A 25,638-nucleotide genomic window follows, 5' to 3' on the forward strand; every position below is an offset into this window, starting at 1 on the left:
TTTCTCATTGCCACGTAGTATTCCATTGTGTATATAAACCACAATTTCTTTATCCATTCATCAGTTGATGGACATTTAGGCTCTTTCCATAATTTGGCTATTGTTGAGAGTGCTGCTATGAACATTGGGGTACAAGTGCCCCTATGCATCAGTACTCCTGTGTCCCTTGGATAAATTCCTAGCAGTGCTATTGCTGGGTCATAGGGTAGGTCTATTTTTAATTTTCTGAGGAACCTCCACACTGCTTTCCAGAGCGGCTGCACCAATTTGCATTCCCACCAACAGTGCAAGAGGGTTCCCGTTTCTCCACATCCTCTCCAGCATCTACAGTCTCCTGATTTGTTCATTTTGGCCACTCTGACTGGCGTGAGGTGCCTTCCATATCATCTTTAGCCCACGTTTTTTCGCACTTTGAGGTTTATTGACATGTAACACTGCCTACGTTTAAGGTACATGACATGATAATTTAATAGATGCATATACTGCAAAATAATTACCAAGGTAAGGTTAACACATACTTCATCTGACATAATTACCATGTTAATGTTACCTGTATGACATTTAAGATTTACTTTCTCAGCAACATTTGAGTACACAATACAGTATTGTTAACTATAGTCAACATGCTGTTCATTAGATCACCAGATTCCCTTATAACTTGAAGTTTGTCTCAGCAATCAGACAACATAAAGGAATAAAAAGCATCCAAATCAGCCAGGAGAAGTCAAACTTTCCTCTTCGCAGATGACATGATACTCTATATGGAACACCCAAAAGATTCCACTAAAAAACTGCTAGAACTGATCCATGAATTCAGCAAAGTTGCAAGACATAAAATCAACGCACAGAAATCAGTTGCATTCCTATACACAAATAATGAAGCAGCAGAAAGAGAAATCAAGGAATCGATCCCATTTACAATTGCACCAAAAACCATAAAACACCTAGGAATAAATCTAACCAAAGAGGTGAAAATCTATACACTGAAAACTATAGAAAGCTTATGGAAGAAATTGAAGAAGACACACAAAAAAATGGAAAAATATACCAGGCTCCTGGAGTGGAAGAACAAACATTGTTAAAATGTTGATACTACCGAAAACAATCTACATATTCAATGCAATACCTATCAAAATAACACCAGCATTCTTCACAGAGCTATAACAAATAATCCTAAAATTTGTAGGCAACTGGAAAAGACCCTGAAGAGCCAAAGCAATCTTGAAAAAGAAAACCGAAGCTGGAGACATCACAATCTGAGACTTCAAACTGTATTACAAAGCTGTAATCATCAAGACAGTATGGTATTGGCACAAAAACAGACACTCAGATCAATGGAACAGAAAGGAGAACCCAGAAATGGACCCCACAAACGTATGGCCAACTCATCTTTGACAAAAAGGAAAGAATATCCAACGGAATAAAGGCAGTCTCTTCAGCAAATGGTGCTGGGAAAACTGGACAGCAACATGCAGAAAAATGAACCTGGACCACTTTCTTATACCATACACAAAAATAAACTCAAAATAGATCAAAGACTTAAATGTAAGACAAGAAGCCATCAAAATCCTCGAGTAGAAGGGAGGTAACAACGCTTTTGACCTTGGCCGCAGCAACTTCTTACTCAACACGTCTCCAGAGGCAAGGGAAACAAAAGCAAAAATGAACTACTGGGACCTCATCAAAATAAAAAGCTTCTGCACAGCCAAGGAAACAATCAGCAAAACTAAAAGGCAACTGAAAGACTGAGAGAAGATATTTGTAAACAACATATCAGATAAAGGGTTAGTATCACAATCTATAAAGAACTTCTCAAATTCAACACCCAAAAAACAAATAATCCAATGAAGAAATGGTCAAAAGACATGAGTAGACACTTCTCCAAAGAAGACATCTGGATGGCCAACCAACACATGAAAAATGCTCAACATCACTCATCATCAGGGAAATACAAATCAAAACTACAATGAGATCCCACCTCACACCTGTCAGAATGGCTAACATTAACAACTCAGGCAACAACAGATGTTGGCGAGGATGCAGAGAAAGAGGATCTCTTTTGCATTGTTGGTGGGAATGCAAACTGGTGCAGCCACTCTGGAAAACAGTATAGACGTTCCTCAAAAAATTAAAAATAGAACTACCCTACGACCCAGTAATTGCACTACTAGATATTTATCCAAGGGATACAGGTGTGCTGTTCCGAAGGGGCACATGCACCCCAACGTTTACAGCAGCGCTATCAGCAATAGCCAAAGTATAGAAAGGGCTCAAATGTCAATCAATGGATGAATGGATAGAGAAGATGTGGTATATATATAAAATGGAGTATTACTCGGCAATCAAAAAGAAAGAAATCTTGCCATTTGCAACTACATGGGTGGAACTGGAGGTTATTGTGCTAAGTGAAATTGGTCAGTGAAAGACAAATATATGAGTTCACTCATATGAGGAATTTAAGGTACAAAACAGATGAACATAAGGGAAAGGAAGCAAAAATAATATAAAAACAGGGAGGGGGCAAAACATAAGGGACTCTTAAATACAGAGAACAAAGAGAGGTGGGAGGGGGGTGGGCTAAATGAGTAACGAACATCAAGGAATCTACTCCTGAAATTATTGTTGCACCTATGCTAGCTAACTTGGATGTAAATTTAATAATCAATCAATCAATAAAACAACTTGAAGTTTGTACCCTTTGACCAACATCTCCTCATTTCCTCCCACTCCACCTCCCAAGCCTTAGCAAATACCAATATACTCTGTTTCTATAAATTTAGCTTCTTTAGATTCCACATATAAGTGAGATCATACAGCATTTGTCTTTCTCTGACTTATTTCATTTAGTATAATGCCCTCAAGGTCCACCCATGCTATTGCAAATGGCAGGATCTCCTTCTTTTTTGTGGTTGAATAATATTCCATTGTACTTTTTTTTTCTTTGTCCATTCATCTGTCAAAGGACATTTAGGTTGTTTCCATGTCTTGGTTACTGCAAATAATACTGCAATGAACATGGGAGTGCAGACACCTCTTCAAGGTAGTGATAATTTCCTTAGGATATACACCCAGAAGTGTAGATTCTAGATCTATGGTAGATCATGTGGTAGTTGGATTTTCCATTTTTTGAGGAACCTCCATAGTGTTTTCCGCAGTGGCTGCAACAATTTACATTCCCACAAATAGTGTACAAGAGTTCCCTTTTCTCCATACCCTTGCCAACACTTGTTATCTCTTGTCTTTTTTACAGTAGCCACTCTAACAGTCATGAGGTGATCTCTGAGGTTTTGATTTGGATTTCTCTGATAATTAGTGATGTTGAGCATCTTTTCATGTATCTGTTGTCCGTTTGTATATGTTCTTTGGAAAAATCTATGTCCAGGTCCTCCGCCCACTTTGAAATCAGATTATTTTGTCTTTTGCTATTGAGCTGTATGAGTGTTTTACATATTCTATAATAAGCCCTTATCAGATACAGGGCTTGCTAATATTTCCTCCCACTTTGTAGACTGCCTTTTCATTTTGTGGATTGTTTCTTCTGCTGTGCAGGGGCTTTTTACAGTGTGATGTAGTCCTACTCATTTATTTTTTGCTCCCATTGCTTGTATTTTTGGCCTACATACAAAAAAGTCATTGCAAAGACCAGTGTCAAGGAGCTCTTTCCTTATGTTTTCTTCTAGAGTTTTATGGTTTCAGGTCTTAAATTTATATCTTTAGGGGCTCCTTGCTGGATCAGTCAGTCAGTAGAGCACACAATTCTTGATCTCAGGCTTTTAAGTTCAAGCCCCACATTGGGTATATATAAATTACTTAAAAATAAAATGTTTAAAAAAAATAAACCTTTAATCCATTTCAAGTTAATTTTTGTGAGTGGTGTAAGATATCAGTCCAATTTCATTTTCTTTCATATGAATATCCAGTTTTCCCATCACCATTTATTGAGGAGACTATCCTTTCCCCCATTAAGTGACCTTATTATTTTGTCTGTAGCACTTACCACCAACTGTTGTGTCTTATTCTCCCCATTATTTTTCTCCCCACCTAGAACACAGATTCCATAAGGGTAGACAAGTACCCGACATGTAATAGATGCTCAATACATTTTGTTGAATTGAACGTGCAAGTTAGACTGTAGAGTTTGTTTGCTTGTTTAATTTCTCTGTCAGTAAATCAAATGCTGTCATAGTGAGACAGTAACTGCAACAACAACTTGGGAAAACTATTTAACTGCATCTATGAAAGCTGAATGTTCATCTATGCTATAACCAATCGATTCTCCGCTTCAGTATGTACCTGTAAAAAATGCATACATAGATTCACCAAAAGACATTCCCAAGAAGGTGCTATTATATAATAGCCAAAGCCTGAAAACTACCCAAAGATCCTTCAGTAATAGAACAGGTAGAGACTTCTAGGGAAGATGGTGGAAGAGGAGGATCCTAAGCTCACCTCATCCCATATAACAACCATATCAGTGTAAATAACTCAGAAAACAACCCGAAGACTGGCAGAACAAACCCTCTACAGCTAAATGTAAAGAGGCCACAATGAAGAGGGGAGGAAGGGCAGAGACACAGTTGGGAGCTAAATGTACATGCAGGACTGCCTGCATGTAGGGGAAGGAAACAAACATCCCAGCCACTCCAGGCACAGGCAATCTGCCCCCTCCAATGCACCTGCTTCTGTCCCCTGCCACTGCAGGCCCCCTCCCACAACCAACAGGCAGAGATCTTGTAGCTACAGCACACCATGTTCCTGCATTCTTTTGTGTACATGACCCCTCCAGCCAGGCGTCAGCTCCAGGTCGCTTACCACAGCAGACCTGTGCAAACTTTGCTAACACTGGGTGCCCCACCCCCACATTCTCCTAAAGACCTGTCCCTTTCAATACGACATGGCCAGAGCCCATCCAAAGATAACCCCACACATCAGTCCAACTGTGGCCCACAGTGGACTGGGAGCAGACATCTAGTCCGAATGCAGGTCCCCACCCACCAACATTAGTTTCTCAGGGCACTACAGTTTGGTACTACCACATCTCTGGCAAATACCTGGTCTGACTCAACTCAAACCCAAGGTGGCCCCAGACTGACCCACTAACAACACAGGAACCAAATCCTGCCCATAACGGGCAAAGAGAGCCATAGAATATGAATGAAAGCCAATGAAACTCAGCTACAACAGTAGGGTATATGCAACACACACAGGAGACACTCCTCAAGTAACAAGTTCTGGTAAACTGGGGACACTGCACTATAGGACACTACAGGATCTCTTCTTCATAAGGCCATTACTTTCTTTTTTTTTTTTTTTCCCCAACATTTATTTATGTTTGCGACAGAGAGAGACAGAGCATGAACGGGGGAGGGGCAGAGAGAGAGGGAGACACAGAATTGGAAACAGGCTCCAGGCTCTGAGCCATCAGCCCAGAGCCTGACGCGGGGCTCGAACACCCGGACCGCGAGATCGTGACCGGGCTGAAGTCGGACGCTTAACCGACTGCGCCACCCAGGCACCCCAGGCCATTACTTTCAAGAGCAGGAAACAAAGCTGACTTTCCTAACACATAAAAACAGAGAGACAAAATGAGGAGACAAAGGAATAGGTCCCAAATGAAAGAACAGGACAAAATCACAGCAAGAGACCTAAACAAAGCAAATGTAAACAATATGTCTAGTAGGGAATTTAGTGTAGTGGTCATAAAGATATTCACTGGACTTGAGAAAAGGGTGGAAGACCTCAGTGAGACCCTTAACAAAGAGAAAGGAAACATAAAAAGAACTAATCAGATAAAGAACTCAATTAATGAAATTAAAATATACTAGATGGAATAAACAGTAGACTACATGAAGCATAAGAGACCTGGAGCAGTAATGTAGAGTAATGTAAAGTAGTCTTTAAGAGAGAGAAAAATAATAATAAATGAAAAGAGATTTCATTTAAAGAGATGGTGAACTGAGCAATACCATCAACTGTAATAACATTTGAATTACAGGGAACCCAGGAGAAAAGAGACAAAAGGAGGCAGATTATTTATCTAAAGAAATAATACCTGAAAACCTCCTAAATCTAGGGAAGGAAACAGAAACCCAGATCCAGGAGGCACAGAGAGAGTCCCCAACAAAATCACACCAAGACACACAGTAATTAAAATAGCAAAAAGCAGTGATAAGGAGAGAATTTTAAAAGCAGCAAGAAAAAAGAAAACAACTTAATACAAAGGAAACTCTATAAGGCTATAAGCTGACTTTTCAGCAAAATCTTTGCATACCAGAAGGGAGTGGCAAGATATATTCAAAGTAATGAAAGAAAAAAACCCTGCAGGAAAAAAACAGTCTATCCAGCAAGGCTATCATTCAGAATAGAAGGAGAGATAAAGAACTTTTCAGACAATCAAAAGTTAAAGGAATTCATGACCACTAAACAAGCCCTACAAGAAATATTAAAGAGGATTCTGTGAGTGGAAAAGAAAGACCATAGTAGGACTAAGAAAAGTAGGAAGTACAAAAGCAGTGAAAATAGGCATATCTATAAAAATCAACCAAGGGATTCACAAAATAAAAGGATATAAAGTATGACACCATATATCTAAAATGTAGGTGGGAGAGAGGAGTAAAGAAAAGGTTTAAACTTAAGTGACTATCAACAATACAGATTGCCAGGTCCATAAGATGTTATATACAAATTTAATGGTAACCACAAACCAAAAACCATTAATAGATATCCAAAAAAATTAAGAGGAAGGAACAAAAGGGGGGGGGGGGGAGATAAACCAAAATAGACTTTTAGAGTCTTTTAGAGTATTGATGGTTACCAGAGAAGAGGTGGGTGGGGGAATGGGTGTAATAGGTGAAGGGGATTCAGAGTACACATATCCTGATGAGCACAGAATAATATACAGAATTAATGAATCACTATATTGTACACCTGAAAATAATTTAACACTGTATATTAACTATATTGAAATTAAAATTTTTAGAAAAGAAAGAAAGGAGAGAACCTGGGTGACTCAGTTGGTTGAGCATCTGAGTCTTGATTTCAGCTCAGGTCATGATTTCACAGTTTGAGATTGAGGTCCATGTCAAGCTCTGCACTGACAGCAATGGAGCCTGCCTGGGATGCTCTCTCTCCATCTATCTGCCCTTCCACCCCCCAAAATAAATAAACATTAAAAAAAATAAAAAATTAAAAAGGGAAAAGAATCAAAGTATATCACTAAAGAATGCCAACAAACCTGAGAGAAGAAAGGAACAGAGAAGAACTACAAAAACACCCATAAACCAAAAGTAAGTACATACGTATCAATTATTACTCTGAATATTAAAGGACTAAAGACACAGGGTGATGGAATGGATACAAAAACCAAGACCCATCCATATGATGCCTACAAGAGACTTATTTCAGACCTAAAGACAAATACAGATTGAAGGTGAAGGGAAGTGAAAAGAAAGCCAGGGTAGCACTACTGATATTGGGGGAAAAAAGAAAGAAAAGAAAAAAACTTTAAAACAAAGACTGTAACAAGAGACAAAGAACCACACTATATAATCATAAAGGAAACAATCCAACAAGATCTAATAATTGTAACTATTTATGTACCCAAAATGGAAGCACTAAATACATAAAGAAACTAGTAACAAGCATAAAGGAAGTAATCAATAGTAATACAATAACAGCAGACTTCAACACCCCCACTTACATCAATGGATAGATCATCCAAACAGGAAATAAATACGCAAACAGTGGCTTTCAATGACATACTGGACCAGATGGATCTAACAAATTATTCAGAACATTTCATCCTAAAACAGCAGAATACACATTTTTTTTCAAGGGCACATGGAACATTCTCAAGAACAGATCACATATTAGGCCACAAAACGACTCTCAACAAATTCTAAAAGCCTTAAGTCATATCAGGTATCTCTCTGACCACAATGCTATGAAATTACAAATCAACCACAAGAAAAAATCAGGAATGAGCACAAATGCATGGAAGTTAAATAACATACTATTAAACAATGAAGGAGTCAACCAAGAAATCAAAGAGGAAATAAAAAATACATGGAGACCAATGAAAATGACAACAGAGTGATCCAAAAATCTTTGAGATGCAACAAAAGCTGTTGTAAGAGGGATGTTTATAGCAATACAGCCCTATCTCAAGAAAAAAAAGCTCAAATAAACAACCCAACCTTACACCTAAAGAAGGTAGAAAGAGAAGAACAAGCCCCAAAACAGTACAAGGAAGGAAGTAGTGAAAATGAGAGCAGAAATAAAATAGAAACAAAAAAAAAAAAAACAGATCAATGAAACCAGGAGCTAGTCCTTAAAAAAAAGATCAACAAAACTGATAAGCCTTAGTTATATTAAGAAAAAAAAAAAGCTGAAGACTCAAAGTGAAAAATGAAAGTGAAATAACTGACACAACAGAAATAAGGATTATAAGAGATTATGAAAAATTATATGGCAACAAATTGGACAACCTAGAAGAAATGGATGAATCCCCAGAAACATAAAACATCCCAAAAGTGAAGGAGAAAGAAATAGAAAATTTCAACAGACCAATTACCAACAATAAAATTAAATCATTAATCAAAAAACTCCCAAAAGTCCAGAACCACATTGCTTTACAGGTTAATTCTACCAAACATTTAAAGTAAAATTAATACCCATTCTTCTCAAACTATTCCAAAAAAACCTGAAGAGGAGAGAAAGCTTCCAATTTCATTCTATATGGCCAGCATTCCCTGATACCAAAACCAGGTAGAGAAAACTACAAAAGAAGAGAACTATAGACCAATATCTCTGATGAATATAGATACAGAAATCCTCAAAAAAATAACAGCAAACTTAATTCAACAATACATTTTAATAAATCATGCACCATGATTGATTGTGATTTACTCCTGGGAGCAAGAATGGTTCAATATTTGCAAATTAATCAACATGATACATCACATGAAAAAGAAAAAGGATAAAAACCATACGATCATTTCAACAGATGCAAAAAAAGCATTTGACAAAGTACGACACCCACTCATGATAAAAACCCTCAACAAAGTAGTAAACATTTAGAAGGAACATAACTCAAGATAATAAAGGCCATCTATGAAAAACCCACAATCACCATCATACTCAATGATGAAAAACTGATGGCCTTTCCCCTAAGGTCAGGAACAAGACAAGGAAGTCCATTCTCACCACTTTTATTCAACATAGTACCGGAAGTCATAGCCACAACTGTCAGATAAGAAAAATAAATAAAACACATCAAAATTGGTAAGCAAGAACTAAAACTTTCACAATTTACAGAGGACAGGATACTATATACAGGAAATCCTAAAGACTTCACCAAAAAACTACCAGAATTGATAAATGAATTCAGTAAAGTCAGAGGATACAAAATCAATATACGGAAATTTACTGCATTATATACAATTATAATGAAAGAGCAGAAGAAATTAACAAAACAATACCATCTACAATTGTACCACAAATAATGAAATACCTAAGAATAACCTTAACCACGGAGGTGAAAGATCTGTACTCTGAAAACTTTAAAATGCTGATGAAAGAAAATGAAGATGAAATCAACAAATGGAAAGATATATCATGCTCATGGTTTGGGAGAAAAAGTACTGTTAAAAAGTCTATACTACCAAAGCAAACTACGTATTTAATGCAACCTCTATCAAAATGACAACATTTTTCAAAGAACTAGAACAAACAATCCTAAAATCTGTATGGAACCACAAAATACCCCAAATAACCAAAGCAATATGAAAAAATAAGAAGCTAGAAGTATTATAATCCCAGATTTTAAGATATACTACAAAGCTACAGTAATCAAAACAGTATGGTACTGGCACAAAAAGAGACACGTAGGTCCATAGAACAGAATAGATAGCCCAGAAATGAGCCCATGATTATATGGCCAATTAATCTTCGACAAAGGAGGCAAGAATATGCAATGGGGGAAAAGACAGTCTCTTCAACAAATGGTGTTGGAAAACTGGACAACTAAACACAAAAAAATGAAACTAAACCACTTTCTTACACCATACACAAAATAAACTCAAAGTGGATTAAGTACCTAAATGTGAGACCTGAAACCAAAAAAATATAGGCAGTAATTTCTCTGACACTGGCTATAATAACATTTCTAGATATGTTTCCTGAGGCAAGGGAAATAAAAGCAAAAATAAACTATTGGGACTACACCAAAATAAAAGGCTTCTGCACAGCAAAGGAAACAACAAAACAGGAAACCTATTTAATGGAGAAGATATTTACAAACGACATAGCGTATAAATGGTTAGTATCCAAAATATGTGAACAATTTATACAACTCAACATAAACACAAATAATCCAATTTTTAAAAATGAGAAGAAAACATAAACAGACATCTCTCTAAAAAAGGTATACAGATGGTTAACAGGACACATGAAAAAATGCTCAACATCACTCACCATCAGGGAAATGCAAATCAAAACCATGATGAGTTACCGCCTCACATTTGCCAGAATGGCAAAAACCAGAAACACCAAGTGTTGGTGAGGATGTGGAGAAAAAGGAACCCTCCCTCATGCACAGTTAGTGGGAGTGCAAACTGGTGCAGCCACTGTGGAAGACAGTAGTGAGTTTCCTCAAAAATTTCAAAATCCAATTTCCATATGATCTAGCAATTCTACTACTGACTTCTTACCCCAAGAGTTCAAAAACACTAATTTGAAAAGATAGAGGCACCCCTGTGTTTATTGCAGCATCGACAATAGCCAAATTATCAAGCCATCCAAGTGTCTGCTGGCAGATGAAGGAATAAAGAAGATGTGGAATGAATTATCACTTAGCCATACAACAGAAAGGCATTTTGCCAGTTGCAACAAGGATGAATCTATTGGTTATAATGCTGAGTGATGTAAGTCAGAGAAAGACAAACACAATATGATTTCATTCATATGTGGAATTTAAGAAACAAAACAAAGAAAGAAAACAATGACAAACTGAAAAACAGACTTTTAACTATGGAGAACAAAGTCATGGTTACCAGAGGGCAGATGGGGGGGGGGGGGCCCGAAGCAGGTTAAGTGGACGGAGAGCACACACATCTTCATAAGCACTAAGTAAAAGGTACAGAAGTGCTAAATACTGTACACCTGAAACTAACATAACACCGTATGTTAACTCTACTGGAATTAAATACTTAAAAAACAATAAAACATATAAATTATGGAATATTCACACAGCAATGAGATTAACAAAGCAGAATGGCACACGGTGTATCACAAATGTGATGTTGGGCAAAAGCAGCCAGACAAAAAAAACAGAACTCCGTTATAAAAACAGACAGAACCAGTCTATAGAGTTACAAGTCAGGAGTGTTCTCCGCTAGACAGGGACAGGCCATGAGAGCAAGGGACACAAAACAGACTGCTCAGATGCTGATAATGTTCTGTCTGTTGACCTGGTTGATGGTTGTGTGTGTTCACTTTATGAAAGTACATCAAGCAGTAGTACACGCACGATTGGCACTTTTGCTGGAAGTATGTTCTACTCCAATGAAACATACTCCCTACCAAGCCAGACCTTTACCTACAGGACAGACAAGGCGAAACACCACACTTCAGCATTCATACACATCAAGTCCTGTCTCATCTAAATGCTCCACCTCAACTGTTCCAACTAGCACCCTTCTGCTGGCACTGCCTGGCTTCCTCAACTTAGGCAAAACAGCAGAGGCAACCCACGTGTGTCAGTCAGATAGGCTGACATGGCCTGACCTCTAGACAGATTCACAGATGAAGGCTTATGCTACTTTTCCACAGAGAGACATGGCTCAGGTAACGAGGCCTCCAGATGTCCAGCTTGCCAGGACTGCTCTGGTTCCTTTGTAGGCCAGGCCTTTTCCTTTGCACAACAACCCCCAATAGGTCCCCAGATGACAAGCACCCCTTCCTCTTCACTTTATCTCAGACAAGGAACCTGCAGATTCCGGAGGACAGGAATCAGCTTTTTTTTCACTCCCTGCTACATCCTAAATAGCCAGCACAGTGTCAAGTACGTAACACCCTGGCCTGTAAGTATCTCCGGTAGGAATATATGAATACGTGACCAAACACAACTACTGAATCTGTGTACCAGGATCTGATTACTAGAAAGGCAAGGACCTAGGTCCAGGATGACCATGGAGAGAAACAAAGTATTTTTAAAAACATATGTAAAGGTCTTTCTGAGGTAAGAAAAAATTTTATACCATCAATTCTGTCACATAAGAAAAATCACACAATTTATCTTTACCAGGTATAACATTTTTATTCTCTCATTCATTGAAAATGGCATAGGTCTTATTCAAGTCAGCTGGTCAAAGGTTGTAGACCAGATCCAGACTCAAAGCAAAAGTAGCTGATTGAGACAGGAAATGACACCTTAGCCTAATTAAAGTTCTGGACACCAACCAGCCAACCAAACCCATCAATGTCACAAAAGAATCAGCATATCCAATGAGCATAAAAAGACATGGAAACTACCCAACGGTCCCTTAACAGTGGGGCTATGGAAAGACCCCAAGTAGCCACATAAATCTATTCATTTATCATCTGTTAACAATTTTCTCCTTCTTGGCAATGGGTTTTTTTAAATATAAAATTTATTTTCAAACTGGCTTCCATACAACACCCAGGGCTCATCCCAACAAGTGCCCTCCTCCATGTCCATCACCCACTTTCCCCTCTCCTCACCCCCCATCAACCCTCAGTTTGTTCTAAGTATTTAAGTCTCTTATGGTTTGCCTCCTTCCCTCTCTGTAATTTTGTTTCCCCTTCCCCTCCCCGATGGTCTTCTGTTAAGTTTCTCAAGATCCACATATGAGTGAAAACATTTATCTGTCTCTCTCTGACTGACTTATTTCACTTAGCATAATACCCTCCAGTTCCAACCACATTACTGCAAATGGCCAGATTTCATTCTTTCTCATTGCCAAGTAGTATTCCATTGTATATACAAACCACATCTTATTTATCCATTCATCAGTTTTAGGTACATTAATTAGAAGAAATTCAGTAACACAGGGTAAAGCAAAGTTTGAGAGGTTGTTCAGTGGGCAGTGCAATGGCTTTAGAACAAGGAGTGCTACCATGTCCTGATGATCCTCAAAAATGTTCTCACCTTTAATGAGTCTTTGCTTTTGGAGTCCTCTGATCTTTCCAAAATTATCTGTCCAAATCATCAAAAAAATTAATACACCAAAAAGAGAGCTGCAAGGAGCATCACTGTCCGACCCACATCCCTCAGACCTTCTTTGTGCTTCCACCAACCAGTATCTGCAACCCCATGCGCAAAATCACACCTCTGTGAAAGTAGATATTCTGTGTAATATCCACCATTCCTTATTACATACTCTTAGCACCACTTAAGCTTCAATACTCATTTCTCTGTACACTAAAGTCAATGTCAGAGTCAGTTTCCTTCAGTGTGCACAAAACCTATCAATTCTGCTAGAGAAGATACAAAGTTAGCCCAGCACTGGCTGGGTTCAGGCTCCTTTAGAGACATGAAGATTTATTGAGAGGATCCCTAGGACTTTATCATGTAGAAGGCCCCAGGTCAATTTCACCATGCTCACATGCACACGTGTCCCTAGAAGCCAATCGAGTCCATTGTTATCCCACTCCCAGAGCACCTCATAACAATAACTGCCACTGAGATCTATGGAGATACACACAACGAAAAGCAAAACCCTTCTTTCTACTGGAATCAACAGTAGCCCTGTTGGCCTACAGGGAAAATATGGCACTCACAGTCATTTACTATTGGACAAAATGCTCATTTTGTCTAAAATTTTATTATTCATTGGATCTCTTGGTGTTGGGTATTTAGGATACATAATAACTCTCCAGGATTTTTTCTAGAAATACAGCCTGAAAATTACCTGCATCACAATTATCTGCTCTGCCTATGTAAAATGCAGCTTCCTGGGTGTCACCTTTGACCTACTGAAGACTATGCTCTGGACTGGGGCGCCCCCCCCCCCCCCCTGAAATCTACATTTTAAACAAGACCAGTGGCAATGTTTCAAGATTATGAAGATGGGAGTCTGAAAGGCATTTCCCCCTTTTGCCTTGGCCATGCCTCGTCACCTACAACTTGGCCTGGCCTTTTTTAGAGCAGAGTTACAGCAATTCCATCTAAAGGGTGGGACAGAATTTGCAACTACATGGTTGGAACTAGAGGGCATTATGCTAAGCAAAGTAAGTCAGGCAGAGAAAGACAAATCTCATATGATTTCACTCATATGTGGGATTTAAGAAACAACAGATGAACATGGGTGAAGGGAAGGAAAAATAAGATAAAAACAGAGAGGGAGGCAAACCATAAGAGACTCTTAAATACAGAGAACAAACTGAGGGTTGCTGAAGGGGTGTTGGGTCATGGGGAGGGGTGGGGTGGCTAAATGGCCAATGGGCATTAGGAGGGAACCTGTTGGGATGAGCACTAGGTGTTGTATGGATCCTACTGGGCCCTACTCCTGAAATCAATACTACACTATATATAAACTGATTTGAATTTAAATGAATGGTGGCAGAGAAAGGAGAGAGCTAAAACAGAAAAGGGGAGGCTTATATTCTCTGGATAGTTGTTTTCTCTATGTTTTATCTGCACAAAGACTGCCTGGAATGCCCGCAGGAACTTCTGCTTCCCTGCTCCAATCACAGGCATCGACGGACTTTGCATAAATGCCTGTTCACCCACCACATAATTATGCCGGGGAATGTTGACGGTGCCCTCTGTAGTGTGACGTGTTGCAGATCACACAGGAAGAGTTCGCAAATTATTACAAACAGTTGTATAAGACGTCCTTCCTTCCTCCCTTTCCCAGTACACCAAATAAAAAAAAAAAAAAAATTTTAAAAGATCAAGAGAGAGAGTCTCTTGAGGGACGTATTTGTACAGGATCCTAAGAAGAGCAGCCCAATCAAGTGGATGTGGATTTTAATATTATCCTTCCAGAAGAATCTCCAGTAACTCATTTTTACCTCCCTAGAAAGAAACCTTTATTGTCATGTCTGTCATAGACCTGGGAGGACCCAGAAGCAGGGGCTATGAAATGCCCCACACCACTCAGCACTCTGACATGGGGCTAAAAGAAGCACATGCGTGTCCGTCTCTCCCCCTAAACTGTGACCCTTAAGAGTGGAAATCTTGGTTTTCATCTTTGGCCTCCAAGCCTGGCACCCACTTTGTTCTCAGCAATGGTAACATGGGAAGGGAACGGGGAGAGGGACAAGGACCAGCCCATATAAGCCAGTCTCATTGTTGAAATAAATACTTCACAAATCATCACCCCATCCAGAAATTCCAGGGTGCCTTTATTTCTAAAGAGCAGCAGCAGTTACTGGAGTGTCACAGCCCAGAACACTGGACCACCAAGGGAAGGAGTAGCACATGGCCACAGACACTAGAAGAGAAAGAGGTACTTTCTGCAAAGGGGGAGGCAAAGTGAGGGATCTGACACAGCAGAGATGGCTATCAAAGCCAACAGAGGGGGGGACAAACGAACGGGCCATCCTTCCAAGGACTTGGCCCATCTGCACACCACACTTGTCACTTGACTCATTCCCCTGCCCCCAAAATATGTGTTAAACTGAAAATGTGCAAAGTGAGATTTTTAAATCAACTAGGGGAGGGCTTGCTACTTAACAGAATCCCAGGGCAAACGTGTCTAATGGAAACACATCAGTGTATTCCCAGTTCGGGATCTTTGGACTTGCTCTCGCCACAGGCTACCCGGAATACAATCACCTCTTCTCCTCCCCTGGCTCACTCCTGTCATCTGCCACCTAGCAGCTCCAATGGCTTTCTCAGGGAGGCTTTCCCTGACCAAAAGAGTTGATTAGCCCCGCCCCCTCCCCTTTACACACTCTGAAGGCATCTGTACCTCTCTACCTGATAGCACTTTTGGCTACTGTACCTGAATGGTGATTTTGTGATGATTTACCTGTTTGCCACACTAGATGGTAAATCCCAGGAGGGTACAAACCATGTCTGCAGGAGGGTACCACCATGCTCTGCATTGGCTATTTTTTATTGTTTGGGTTTCCCTCAACCAGAGCCAACCTGCTTTGCCTTTAGTGAATTACAGGTCCTCTGAGAGCCTGTCATGATCTAGAACTGAAGAGCTACACTGGAGGAGTGAAGTAACAAAGGCCTGGCCAACCCTATCAGTACTTCCCTCTTGGTTCTAAAGCCAAACCAGGAGGTTGGGGACTCCTGAACACCAACCGGAAGCATTTGCTAGACCCTGCAGGAATTTCCTCAAGGACAGTAATGCGGAACTCCATCTTCCCCCAAGCCAGCCTGGATCACTCTGGAGCACAAGACGGTTTATACCTTTTGAGATGGGCTACAGGCAACTGGATCAGAGTTTACCATTAAAAGGGATACCAATTAGGGCTTAGCCAACAGAACAGAGCTCCCTGGGGAGCCCTTCACATAACTAGGATTTCAGGCACAGCTGGGCACAAAGCCCCTCTCAGATACATACATCAGGAGGAGCTGCCAGCTTCAGGACGTCTGGTGATGATGTGAAACATAATGGGAAGGTGTTCTGTGCCAGGAGCTGCAACTGGAAGGAAATTAACAGAGAACCACACAGAACCTCACACAGCCATCCCAAGGGGCAAGGAAGGTAGATAAGGTCAAGGATAATAGAAGAAATGGACCCAACATTTCTCTAAGACATGAGACAGAAAACAACATCTGGAGCCATGTGCCAACAATTCACTCACACTCACAGGGCACAAGAGAAGTGACCTTCGGAAAGCAAATCAGAAGAGCAGGTATACCAGCCACTCAAAGAGCACGAGCACCTACTTCGCATCATGATCTTACTTATCCTCCCCCAAGCGGCACCAAGAAGCTATGATTGCTCTACTTGTATAGATAAGGAAAGGGCAGCTCTGGCCAAAGACCCAAGCTTATACTTGGCAAGACTGCAAGGTGAGCTCAGGTCAAAAGTGGGCTCTTCACCATGGCAGGACTCAGGCTCAAAGAGCTTTTCACAGATTCAGAAAGTGTGCCCAGACTGTGTGGGGGTTCGGTCTCCCTGTCAGGTTCCCCGGGATTCTCAACAGCACCCCCACCTGTTGGTATCCACAACCATTATCAATCACTAAAAGAAAGACACATGTCCAAAGCTAGCTGACCTACTGGTCTGCAAGTGTGGAGAGTCCTGGTCCAGGATAATTCACTCATTCATTCATTCATTCATTCATTTACTGAAATTCACTCCAACACTCACTGAGCAATCTTCTGTGAGGAGCTTAAAGGCAAAGGTCCAGGGACACGAAGCTCTATACCACCGTGTTCCCTGAAAGGGTTTATAAAGTTGTAAGGTCCCAGCTTAGAGGTAGAGATTAGGTCCCTCCAAACACTACTTTTCAATCTGTGCCTGATATATAATTTCTGCCTATCAAAAACTATAAAAGCACACTTCTGTAATTCTCTTATAGGCTTTCTTTCCCCAGGGATGTATCAGGAGTCATGCTTAGGAAAATTCAAGTCAACACAATGCTTACTCACTACCTATTCTGTGCCACGCATAATAAGACTCAGGCTCTTTCTTCAGGAAGCATCCGACGATTTAAACAGCTAAAATATAAACAAATAAAACTATAAATTGAGGAATAATAAGGTGCTGTAGGAGTTGTTAATATTAATAAAAATAATAGCCTCCATCTGCTCAGCATTTATGATGACACCAGACACTATGCTAAGCGCTTCACATGCATTAGCCAGTTAAACTCTTCACGCCAACCCTGGAAGGCTGGTCAACATAGTGGACATCCACTTCCCCTTAAGGAGCTACCTCTCAACCCTCCCTGTCACTATGTGATTCAATGGAGCCCTCACCATCACTTTATCCCCAGGTCCCAGTCCCGGACAATCAGCACATTCTCCCCAATTGTCCAGAGTGACTGACTGGGGATAAGTATATACAATAGGTGAATTTGATGAGTCTCGATTCTGGGAATTTTGCTGAGACATAAAAACCATCCGATGATATAAATTTGTAGTTGCTATGAGCCGCCACCACCACTAATTATGGAATTCATTAGCCTGAGAAAAAAACCAAAATAGGGAAAAGAAAGCCCAAAGACTACGGGGTGAGGGGAGAGAAAACTGATTGACACACACATCCAAGTCCTATGATATAACCTGAGTCTCTGGATTCAACCTTATCTAAAGCCATGTTTATCAGTAGACTCTTCAGTTACATAGGTAAGTAAGTTTTCCTTTCCAATTAAGCCAGCTTCAACTAGATTTCAGTCACTTAAAATCTAGAGTCCTCACCAATAAGAGTGTTATTATCCCCACTTAACAAATGCAGTCAGGGATTCAGAAAGGACAAACAATTTGACCACCTTAGATTTAATTAATGAAGATTTGGAGAGGCCATGTGGTTGAATGAATTCAGACAAGAAACTCTACAAGAGTCAGACTGCTGAATTGCCAGAAGCATATATTTTTTTTCCCTCCATCCACCAGTTCCAAGGGAAAACCTGCAAATCACCTTGCTATGGTCCTTTTTCTGCATGGTGGGTTCATTTCACATTTACCTTTTACACTGAGCAGGTAGATCTCTGGGCTCTTAGCTTTATCCAAGGGTCTACCGAATTCTTCATTCTGGGCACTGTCTTCTTAGAAGTACACATAAACGCTACATCTTAAAAGTGACAGCGCCTTCTATTAAATGAAATATGGTGAGAAAATACTTGTAACCTTGGGCAAATTATTTAATCTCTTAACAGGAAATATATTTTATATGTAGTTATCTCATCTGGGGAGATGAGATCAACTCTGAACTTGGGTCTGAGGAATTTCCTAAGGAACATTTATAGTCACCTCACCAAAAGAAAAGTAAAATGAGTCACCTTGAAAGTGTTCAAATTTAGATACTGAGATGTGTTTGGTCTGAAACACATTAAGGAAATAATACATGATTTATTACAAAAATATTTAATTGCTAACATTACTTTGTCTCTCCAAGCAAGGTAAAATAGTTGACCTAATGATTAGGTCCTACTCCTCTAGGGGAGTAATAAAGGCCTGAAGATCCATTTGGGACCACTTCTTGCTTTTGAAAATAATCTCATCAGCATTTGGAGAGGACTTAACCTCTCGGCAATCCAGTTCAGCTGCAGTCCTGCAGGGCAGGACTGGGAAAGGACTGGGAGAGGCAGGGGAAGTCAACCTAGGAAGGTCAACTGGGTGAAGAAGCTCCACTATCCTTGCCAGGCAAGAACTAGGTTTTCTCTGGCAAGGACAAAGTGAAGATAAGGAGAGAAAACACAGGAATGGTCTCAGGCTTACGGACTTCCAAACCATCCCTTTACCATGATTCCTGTGAAATAATTATTTCTATCAGTGGTCATTTAGTACAGGGGATTTAAGATAGTGGGTTCATTAAAGAGAGTCAGGATCACAAACTCATTTAAGTCTCCTTGAACCTGTTTAATCAAAATGATTTTCTGCTACTCTCTATTACAAGCCAAGTTTCTGTGGTGACAGATTAATGACTGATCCACTAAGCCACACCACCTCTCTTCTCACCAACTCCACTGACTGAGCCAGCCACTATTCTATCAATAAGCCCCGTTTGCCCTTGAGACTCCTTACAGATGAGATGTTAAGATCAAATGAGCAGATCAGATGCTCACTGGCACCCCAGTTCTGCTACGGAGACCATCAAATCCCATAGAGTGTGCACCAAAGGAAAAAGAATTCAGGCCGGTCCTTGCGGTCTCATTAGAATTACAAACTCAGGTCACTTCGGAATAAGATAAATGCCAGCCAAGGCAACATTTCTGATTCTTCAGGCCTGCCCAAGGTAATTATCCTGGAGTTAAATGTCAAGTCTAGTTTCATGTATGCAAAAGAAAGAAAATTGTTGGTGTAAGCAACAATATTATTTTAATCAAATCAGAAGCTCGTTATTAGCAGAAGATAAGCCCTAATGTGACCCCTACAATAAGTTGTATCTACCTGGCTTCCATTCTTCTTTGTGTCAAACTAAGGTTCTTCACTGACTGTCCTCAGACATAAAATTGGAAAGACTTACCATGTCATGTCAATGGAGGCTCACACCCTAAGTCCATTCCAGTCTGAATTGACTGCATGCACAGTAAGAAACTGGAATCAGACTACCTGGGTCCAGGCCAGGCTCCTCTACAGCCTAGCTCTGTAGCTTGGGACAAGAGCCTTAATCTTTTAGTGAATGGTCGATAATAACAGTACTTCTAGAATTTTTATGAATATTAAATGAGAAAATACATGTAAAGTACGCTAAACAATGTCTGGCACACTAAATGCTTGGTTAATGTTAGGTATCACCTATTTCTGCAATGTTTTAATTTTTTAATTACAACCAGAACATATTACCTTTATAAGAAAAAACTTAAAAAGAGAGAAATGCATGAAAGCATAAGGTAAAGGATTTCCTCCAATGAACAAGAGGTTACTGAGAGAAGAAACCACCTTATTTATCATGTTCACCCTTACAGCCCACTGCCTCGCACACACTAGACAGTCAAATATGGGTTGGAATGAATGTGCAAATGAACATAAGAATGAAGAGAGGAAAATTTCCTTGCAGGAATGACTATGGAAAGCCAAATCGCAATGAGGAAAAATCCAGAGAGGTGCTTGGGTGACTCAGTCGGTTGAGCATCCAACTCTTGATTTCGGCTCATGTCATGATCCCAGGGTCGCGGGATTGAGCCCTGCATCCAGCTCTACAATGAGCATGAAGCCTACTTGGGATATTCTCCCTCTCCCTCCACCCCTCTCCTCCACTCACACACACTCTATCTCTAAAATAATTTTTTTTTTAATCCAGGGAATGATTCCAACATCTTGACCCCTCAGTCTCAAACCACAGAGAAGTTAAATGCATGACAATAGGAGGCTGGAAATTATCATACAACTAGATACAAACATCTACCTTCTTCATCTTCTCCTTTTTTTTTTTTTTTAAAACGTTTATTTATTTTTGAGATAGAGACATAGCATGAATAGGGGAGGGTCAGAGTGAGAGGGAGACACAGAATCCGAAGCAGGCTCCAGGCTCTGAGCTCTCAGCCCAGAGCCTGACAAGGAGCTCAAACTCACAGACTGTGAGATCATGACCTGAGCCGAAGTCGGACGCTTAACAGACTGAGCCACCCAGGCGTCCCTTTTTCTCCTTCTTAATACTGTATTTATGCAAAAGTCTGAGTTTCCATTGAACCAAAACATCCCAACAGCTCATCTTTAAAAAATAACGATAATCAAACTAACAGACCATCAATACATTTAGGAACAAATATGTCCTAACATCTAAACAGTGTCCTATTTCTCCTGAATCCATCACTCCAGGAGACAAGCCATGGAGCAGTTGTGAAAGATGTATTTCTGTAAAGAAGGATACAGTTATTATGTGTGTACCTAGAACAATAGGACGACTTCCAAGTGATAAGTAGTGGCTATCAAGCAATCGCTGGCAATGTCACAGCACACTCAATAGGCTAGGGAGCATGGAGCACACAGCCTGCCATCATTTCCATTTCAAAGTTAGCCCAAGAACAACAACCAATGGGTATCATCAAATCTGAAAGGAGCCCTTAGTTTTCAGTTTCACAAGTTCAAAAATCACTTCTAAATCTCTCTCCCCAAAGTGCAAAAAAGTTCTAAGCCCAGGAAAAGGCAAGATATTTTCTTTCACAGTGACTTTCAAAAATTGACAAGCATTGTAACAGTAATCTCAGGACACAGCCTCTCAAAGTTATCAGTGGCTTCAACCAACAACAAAAACACTAGCAGAGAAGCTAAGCTTTGTCAATCTTAAGCAAGACGTAGCTCTTTAAAAACAATCAGGCTGGCTGAGCAAGTGCCCAGTTCCCTGGGGCTTTGTCCACAGAACATCTGGTTTTTAAAGCAAGCAGCCTTTAAGTCCCTGGTCCCAGGGGACACAGGCTTTGTAGTTACTTCAAGCAAATGACCGAATGGAGATACTTGGATTTGGAGTAAAAGAGTAGCTGGTTTGAGTTTCACAACTTTGAAGAGGTTAATAGTATTAAATTATATCTGAGCCACACCTGACTGGTATCATCAGACACCACCCCCCCCCCCCACCCGCACCATGAAGCATATAAAATGGTTGATAATAACACCAGTTTGGAGATTTTTTTTTTAACGTTTTTAGATGTTTTTAATGGTATACTGGATTAAAATATCATTTTAAAAGAATATATTCTGGTAAAAATATTAACACCTAAAATTCTCCAGAAACAAAAAAGCATTGCATTTGAACACAGAAGCGTCTCTCTTTTTATTAAACTGTGGACATTTTTACGTTATTTAAGGCACACTCTATAGTATCTCCTAAACATCTTAAGAATTACCTAGAATGTTTAAAATATAGTTTCCCAGCAGTCATCCTGGAAGCATGGAGCCACACTCTCCAGAAGAGGCATCTGCATGTTGTAATTTAACAAACATCCCAGGCAAGCTTCACAATCACCCAGGTTTGGGACAACACTGACCCAAGGATAAAAAAATGTCACCATGTGCAAGAAAGATGAGAAATGAAGAAATGCTCAACTTTTATAAATTTAAAGCTCGATGGGAGATAAGAATCATGTCATGCTTACGATACAATGAGACTAGAAAACCTTAAGCAGACACAAAAGCACAGTAAACCTTTCCACACCCCAATGGCCAATGAGCACAGCTGCTTTCAATTCGACCGAGACGCCAGGGAAAACAAGGCATCTGCAAAGGTGTCCCTTCCCTGCACCTGGCCCAATTCTTCCATGCCGTGGAGGGGGAAGCATCTGCCTCGTCCCTCAACTCTACCCAAAATGTAATGATAAAATAAATTTTACAAAGCAAAAGCGTGTCTACCCTATTGAGTCCAAGAATGAATGCTTCTTTGGGGGCACCCTTTGGGCACTCTGGCATCCTGTTCAGCCTCAGGCAAAGAAAGTCACTGCAGGATTCCTCCGAGCTGAGCAGAAAGGGGACGCAAGATGGTTAACAGAGCAGGTCAGAGACACGGGGAGGTGTGCCAGGGATCTCAGGGTTGGGGGAAGCAAAGAGGAAGTCCACTGCCTAAGTAAGCTCAAAATAACTCCAAGTTCACTGAAAGTGTTGGAAAGCACCTTTCAAAGAAAAGCAGCCCACAGCCAACTAAAGAGAGGAGGAAGACGAAGAGGGAGAGGAGGGGGTAAGCCCTCACTCAAGGCTATGGGCGGGCCTGCTCCTCAGGAACGGGGGCCTGGAGAGGCGCTCTTTAGAAAGTATAAGAAATTATCTGGATTCTCTGGATTTCCTTCGTACTTTCCCCCCGCAAGGGTTTGGGAAGACCAGGACAGGGGCTAAGATAAATCCAGTGAAGGATGGTGACTCCCAAACATCTCCCACCTGAAAGAACCCTGTAAGAAGAACAGAGACTCGGAAATGCGGGTCCCTCTCTCTCACGGGCAGGAATTCCTAATGTCAAGGATCATAAAAGTTCTTCCTCAGTGCCCTGCAAGCCTATGGCCCCAACCATCTGGGACAGCCTTTGAAAGAGCTGTCTGCAAGCAGCTCCCACAGCACCTGGGGGTTGCCATCTGCTGGAAAGACTGTGCCAGGTGCCTCTTGTCCTGCATCCTCCGGGACATACCTGGGGAGCCACAGCCAGCCTCGGGGAAGAAACAGGCAGCAGATGTGCCTGTGGGTGCCCAGGAGGAACTTTCTCCCCTGCCAGGGCTCCCCCACAAGAGCAATCCTCTGCCACCCAAGCTCATCTTCAGGGCAGGAGACCAGCTCCATCAGTGGCCTGCTCCCTTTCCCTAAAGACTCCAAGGGTCAAAACCACCACACCTCCTCCACAGCACCACCATCCACATTTTCTCAGGCCCGTTGCCACGACCCTCCAATCCTCCTGGAACAAATCAGCTGGGCTCACCCCTAAACCTAACATCTGCAGCAGGGATTCTTCTGGCACAGCCCAGAGATGGTCCAAATCCCTGCTGCCCCAGGAAGGTTCTCTAGGGGGCTCGGCAAAGTCAACCATCCACGTTAGGGGAACTGAGGACCTTAGGGAGCCTCTCTCCAAGCTGCTTGCTGTTCTTACCATGCGTACTGAGTCATGTCCCCCCGGTCCTACGATTACACACACCTGGACCGCAGGTAACAGGCAAACAGTATCAAGCCTTCTAAGTTCTCTTTAAAGTTCTTCTCTGGCAAGATGCAGCCTGGGAACCCCCCCGCCAACAAGCTGCGGTGAGAGGCCTGCACCCATCCCCTCCCCTCCCCGCCTCAGAGCACCCCCCCCCCTCACAGAGGCTCCCGGACCCCGCAGGGCCTGGCAGCAGCGGTACTCACGTCTCGAAAGCGGTTCCAGTACTTGTCCCGGTCGTACTGGGAGACGGTGCTCAGCCACTGGTCATTGTCTAGGAAATTGCCGTTGTTGGGGCCCGCGCCTCCGGCGAGCGCGTCCAGGTGCCGGCTCTCGACCTGGAGGAAGCACCACGCCGCGGCCGCCGCCGCCAGCACCGCGATCGCCGGCATCTGCGGGCAGGGGGCACGCAGGGGCGTGAGCCGGAGGGCAGAGCCAGGCGAGCCCCTCGCGGTGCACCGAGGTCTCGGCGCCTTGGCGACCCGCCCCGGCTGTAGGGACTGGGGAATCTCACGGCGGAAAAAGGGTCATCCCTCACACACCTGGGGCGTCTGTCGCGAATCGAGAGAGCCGGGGAGCCCTCTCACGAATGGGGGGGGGGGGTCTTAGTTACAAATCAAGAGGCTGCGTCACAAATTAGGGGCTGCTACCAAACTACAGAGGATATCTGTCGCCTATTCTTCGGGTGCCCCACGGACCGCTACTCTCGAATCGGCTTCTTCAGCACCCCTCCCCAAAAACGCGGATTCCTGGATCGGCAAGCCGCACTCCCACAGACGGTGCCCAGAGCTCCGGGGTAGGGAGGGGGAGAACAGGGATCCGAGCAGCAGCCCAGGCTCTGGCCAAACGGGGCACGGGGTGGAGGGAGGAGGTACCCCAGCTGGCGGGGGGGGGGGGGGGGGGTAATCCCTCGTCCGCCCTGTAGCCTCGGCAAGAAGGTCCCGCGGAGATACCCCCAGGCCCTGCCCCTGCCAGCCTCCCGGTGGTCGCGGGGAGGTCCCAACTACGCCAAGTTGGGGCGCGGGGTTCCGCGGGGCACGTACCGTGGGGGCCGGCCCGGGTCCCCGCGTCCGAGTTGCTGGAGCTCGTGTGGCGCGGTCGCGGAGGAGGCTGATCCGCCGGCTCGCTCTCCTACGCTCCTGCCACCCGCCGCCGCGCGTCCGGCCGCTTTGTGAGCCCGCAGCGCTCTGGCTCCGCTCGCTCTCTAGCTCGCTCGGGCGCGGCGACCACGGGCGGAGGAGCCCGAGCGCTCGAGCCGAGGCCTCTGGCGACCCCTGGCGGCCGCGCGCTGCCGTGCCGCCCGCCCGCCAGCCCCGCCGCCCCTGGCCCGGCAGCCAGCCGGGGAAGTGCTTATCCACCGCTCAACGCGGGGCCGAAATAAGCTTTCAGGCTCAAGCCGGTGAAAGCTACTGAGGGCACTGAGGACACATGGCCA

General features: G+C 42.4%; 1 protein-coding gene across 2 annotated transcripts in view; it reads right to left on the reverse strand.

Annotated features, from left to right (window-relative positions):
- The window catches only part of SPOCK1 (SPARC (osteonectin), cwcv and kazal like domains proteoglycan 1), a 525,716-nt gene extending 500,307 nt beyond the window's left edge, over positions 1-25,409 (reverse strand). For both annotated transcript variants that reach the window (XM_040444543.1, XM_040444541.1), the window contains exons 1-2: positions 25,247-25,409; positions 24,410-24,595 (exon numbers count right to left, since the gene is read on the reverse strand). In XM_040444543.1, the coding sequence (XP_040300477.1) occupies positions 24,410-24,595 (186 nt within the window). In that variant the 5' untranslated portion in view covers positions 25,247-25,409. The remainder of the gene's footprint in view (positions 1-24,409; positions 24,596-25,246) is intronic.
- Between the last annotated feature and the right edge of the window lie 229 nt (positions 25,410-25,638).

The sequence above is a fragment of the Herpailurus yagouaroundi genome, unplaced genomic scaffold, assembly GCF_014898765.1.
Source record: "Herpailurus yagouaroundi ecotype Mexico unplaced genomic scaffold, PumYag 192, whole genome shotgun sequence".
In the NCBI taxonomy this organism is placed as follows: domain Eukaryota; kingdom Metazoa; phylum Chordata; class Mammalia; order Carnivora; family Felidae; genus Herpailurus; species Herpailurus yagouaroundi.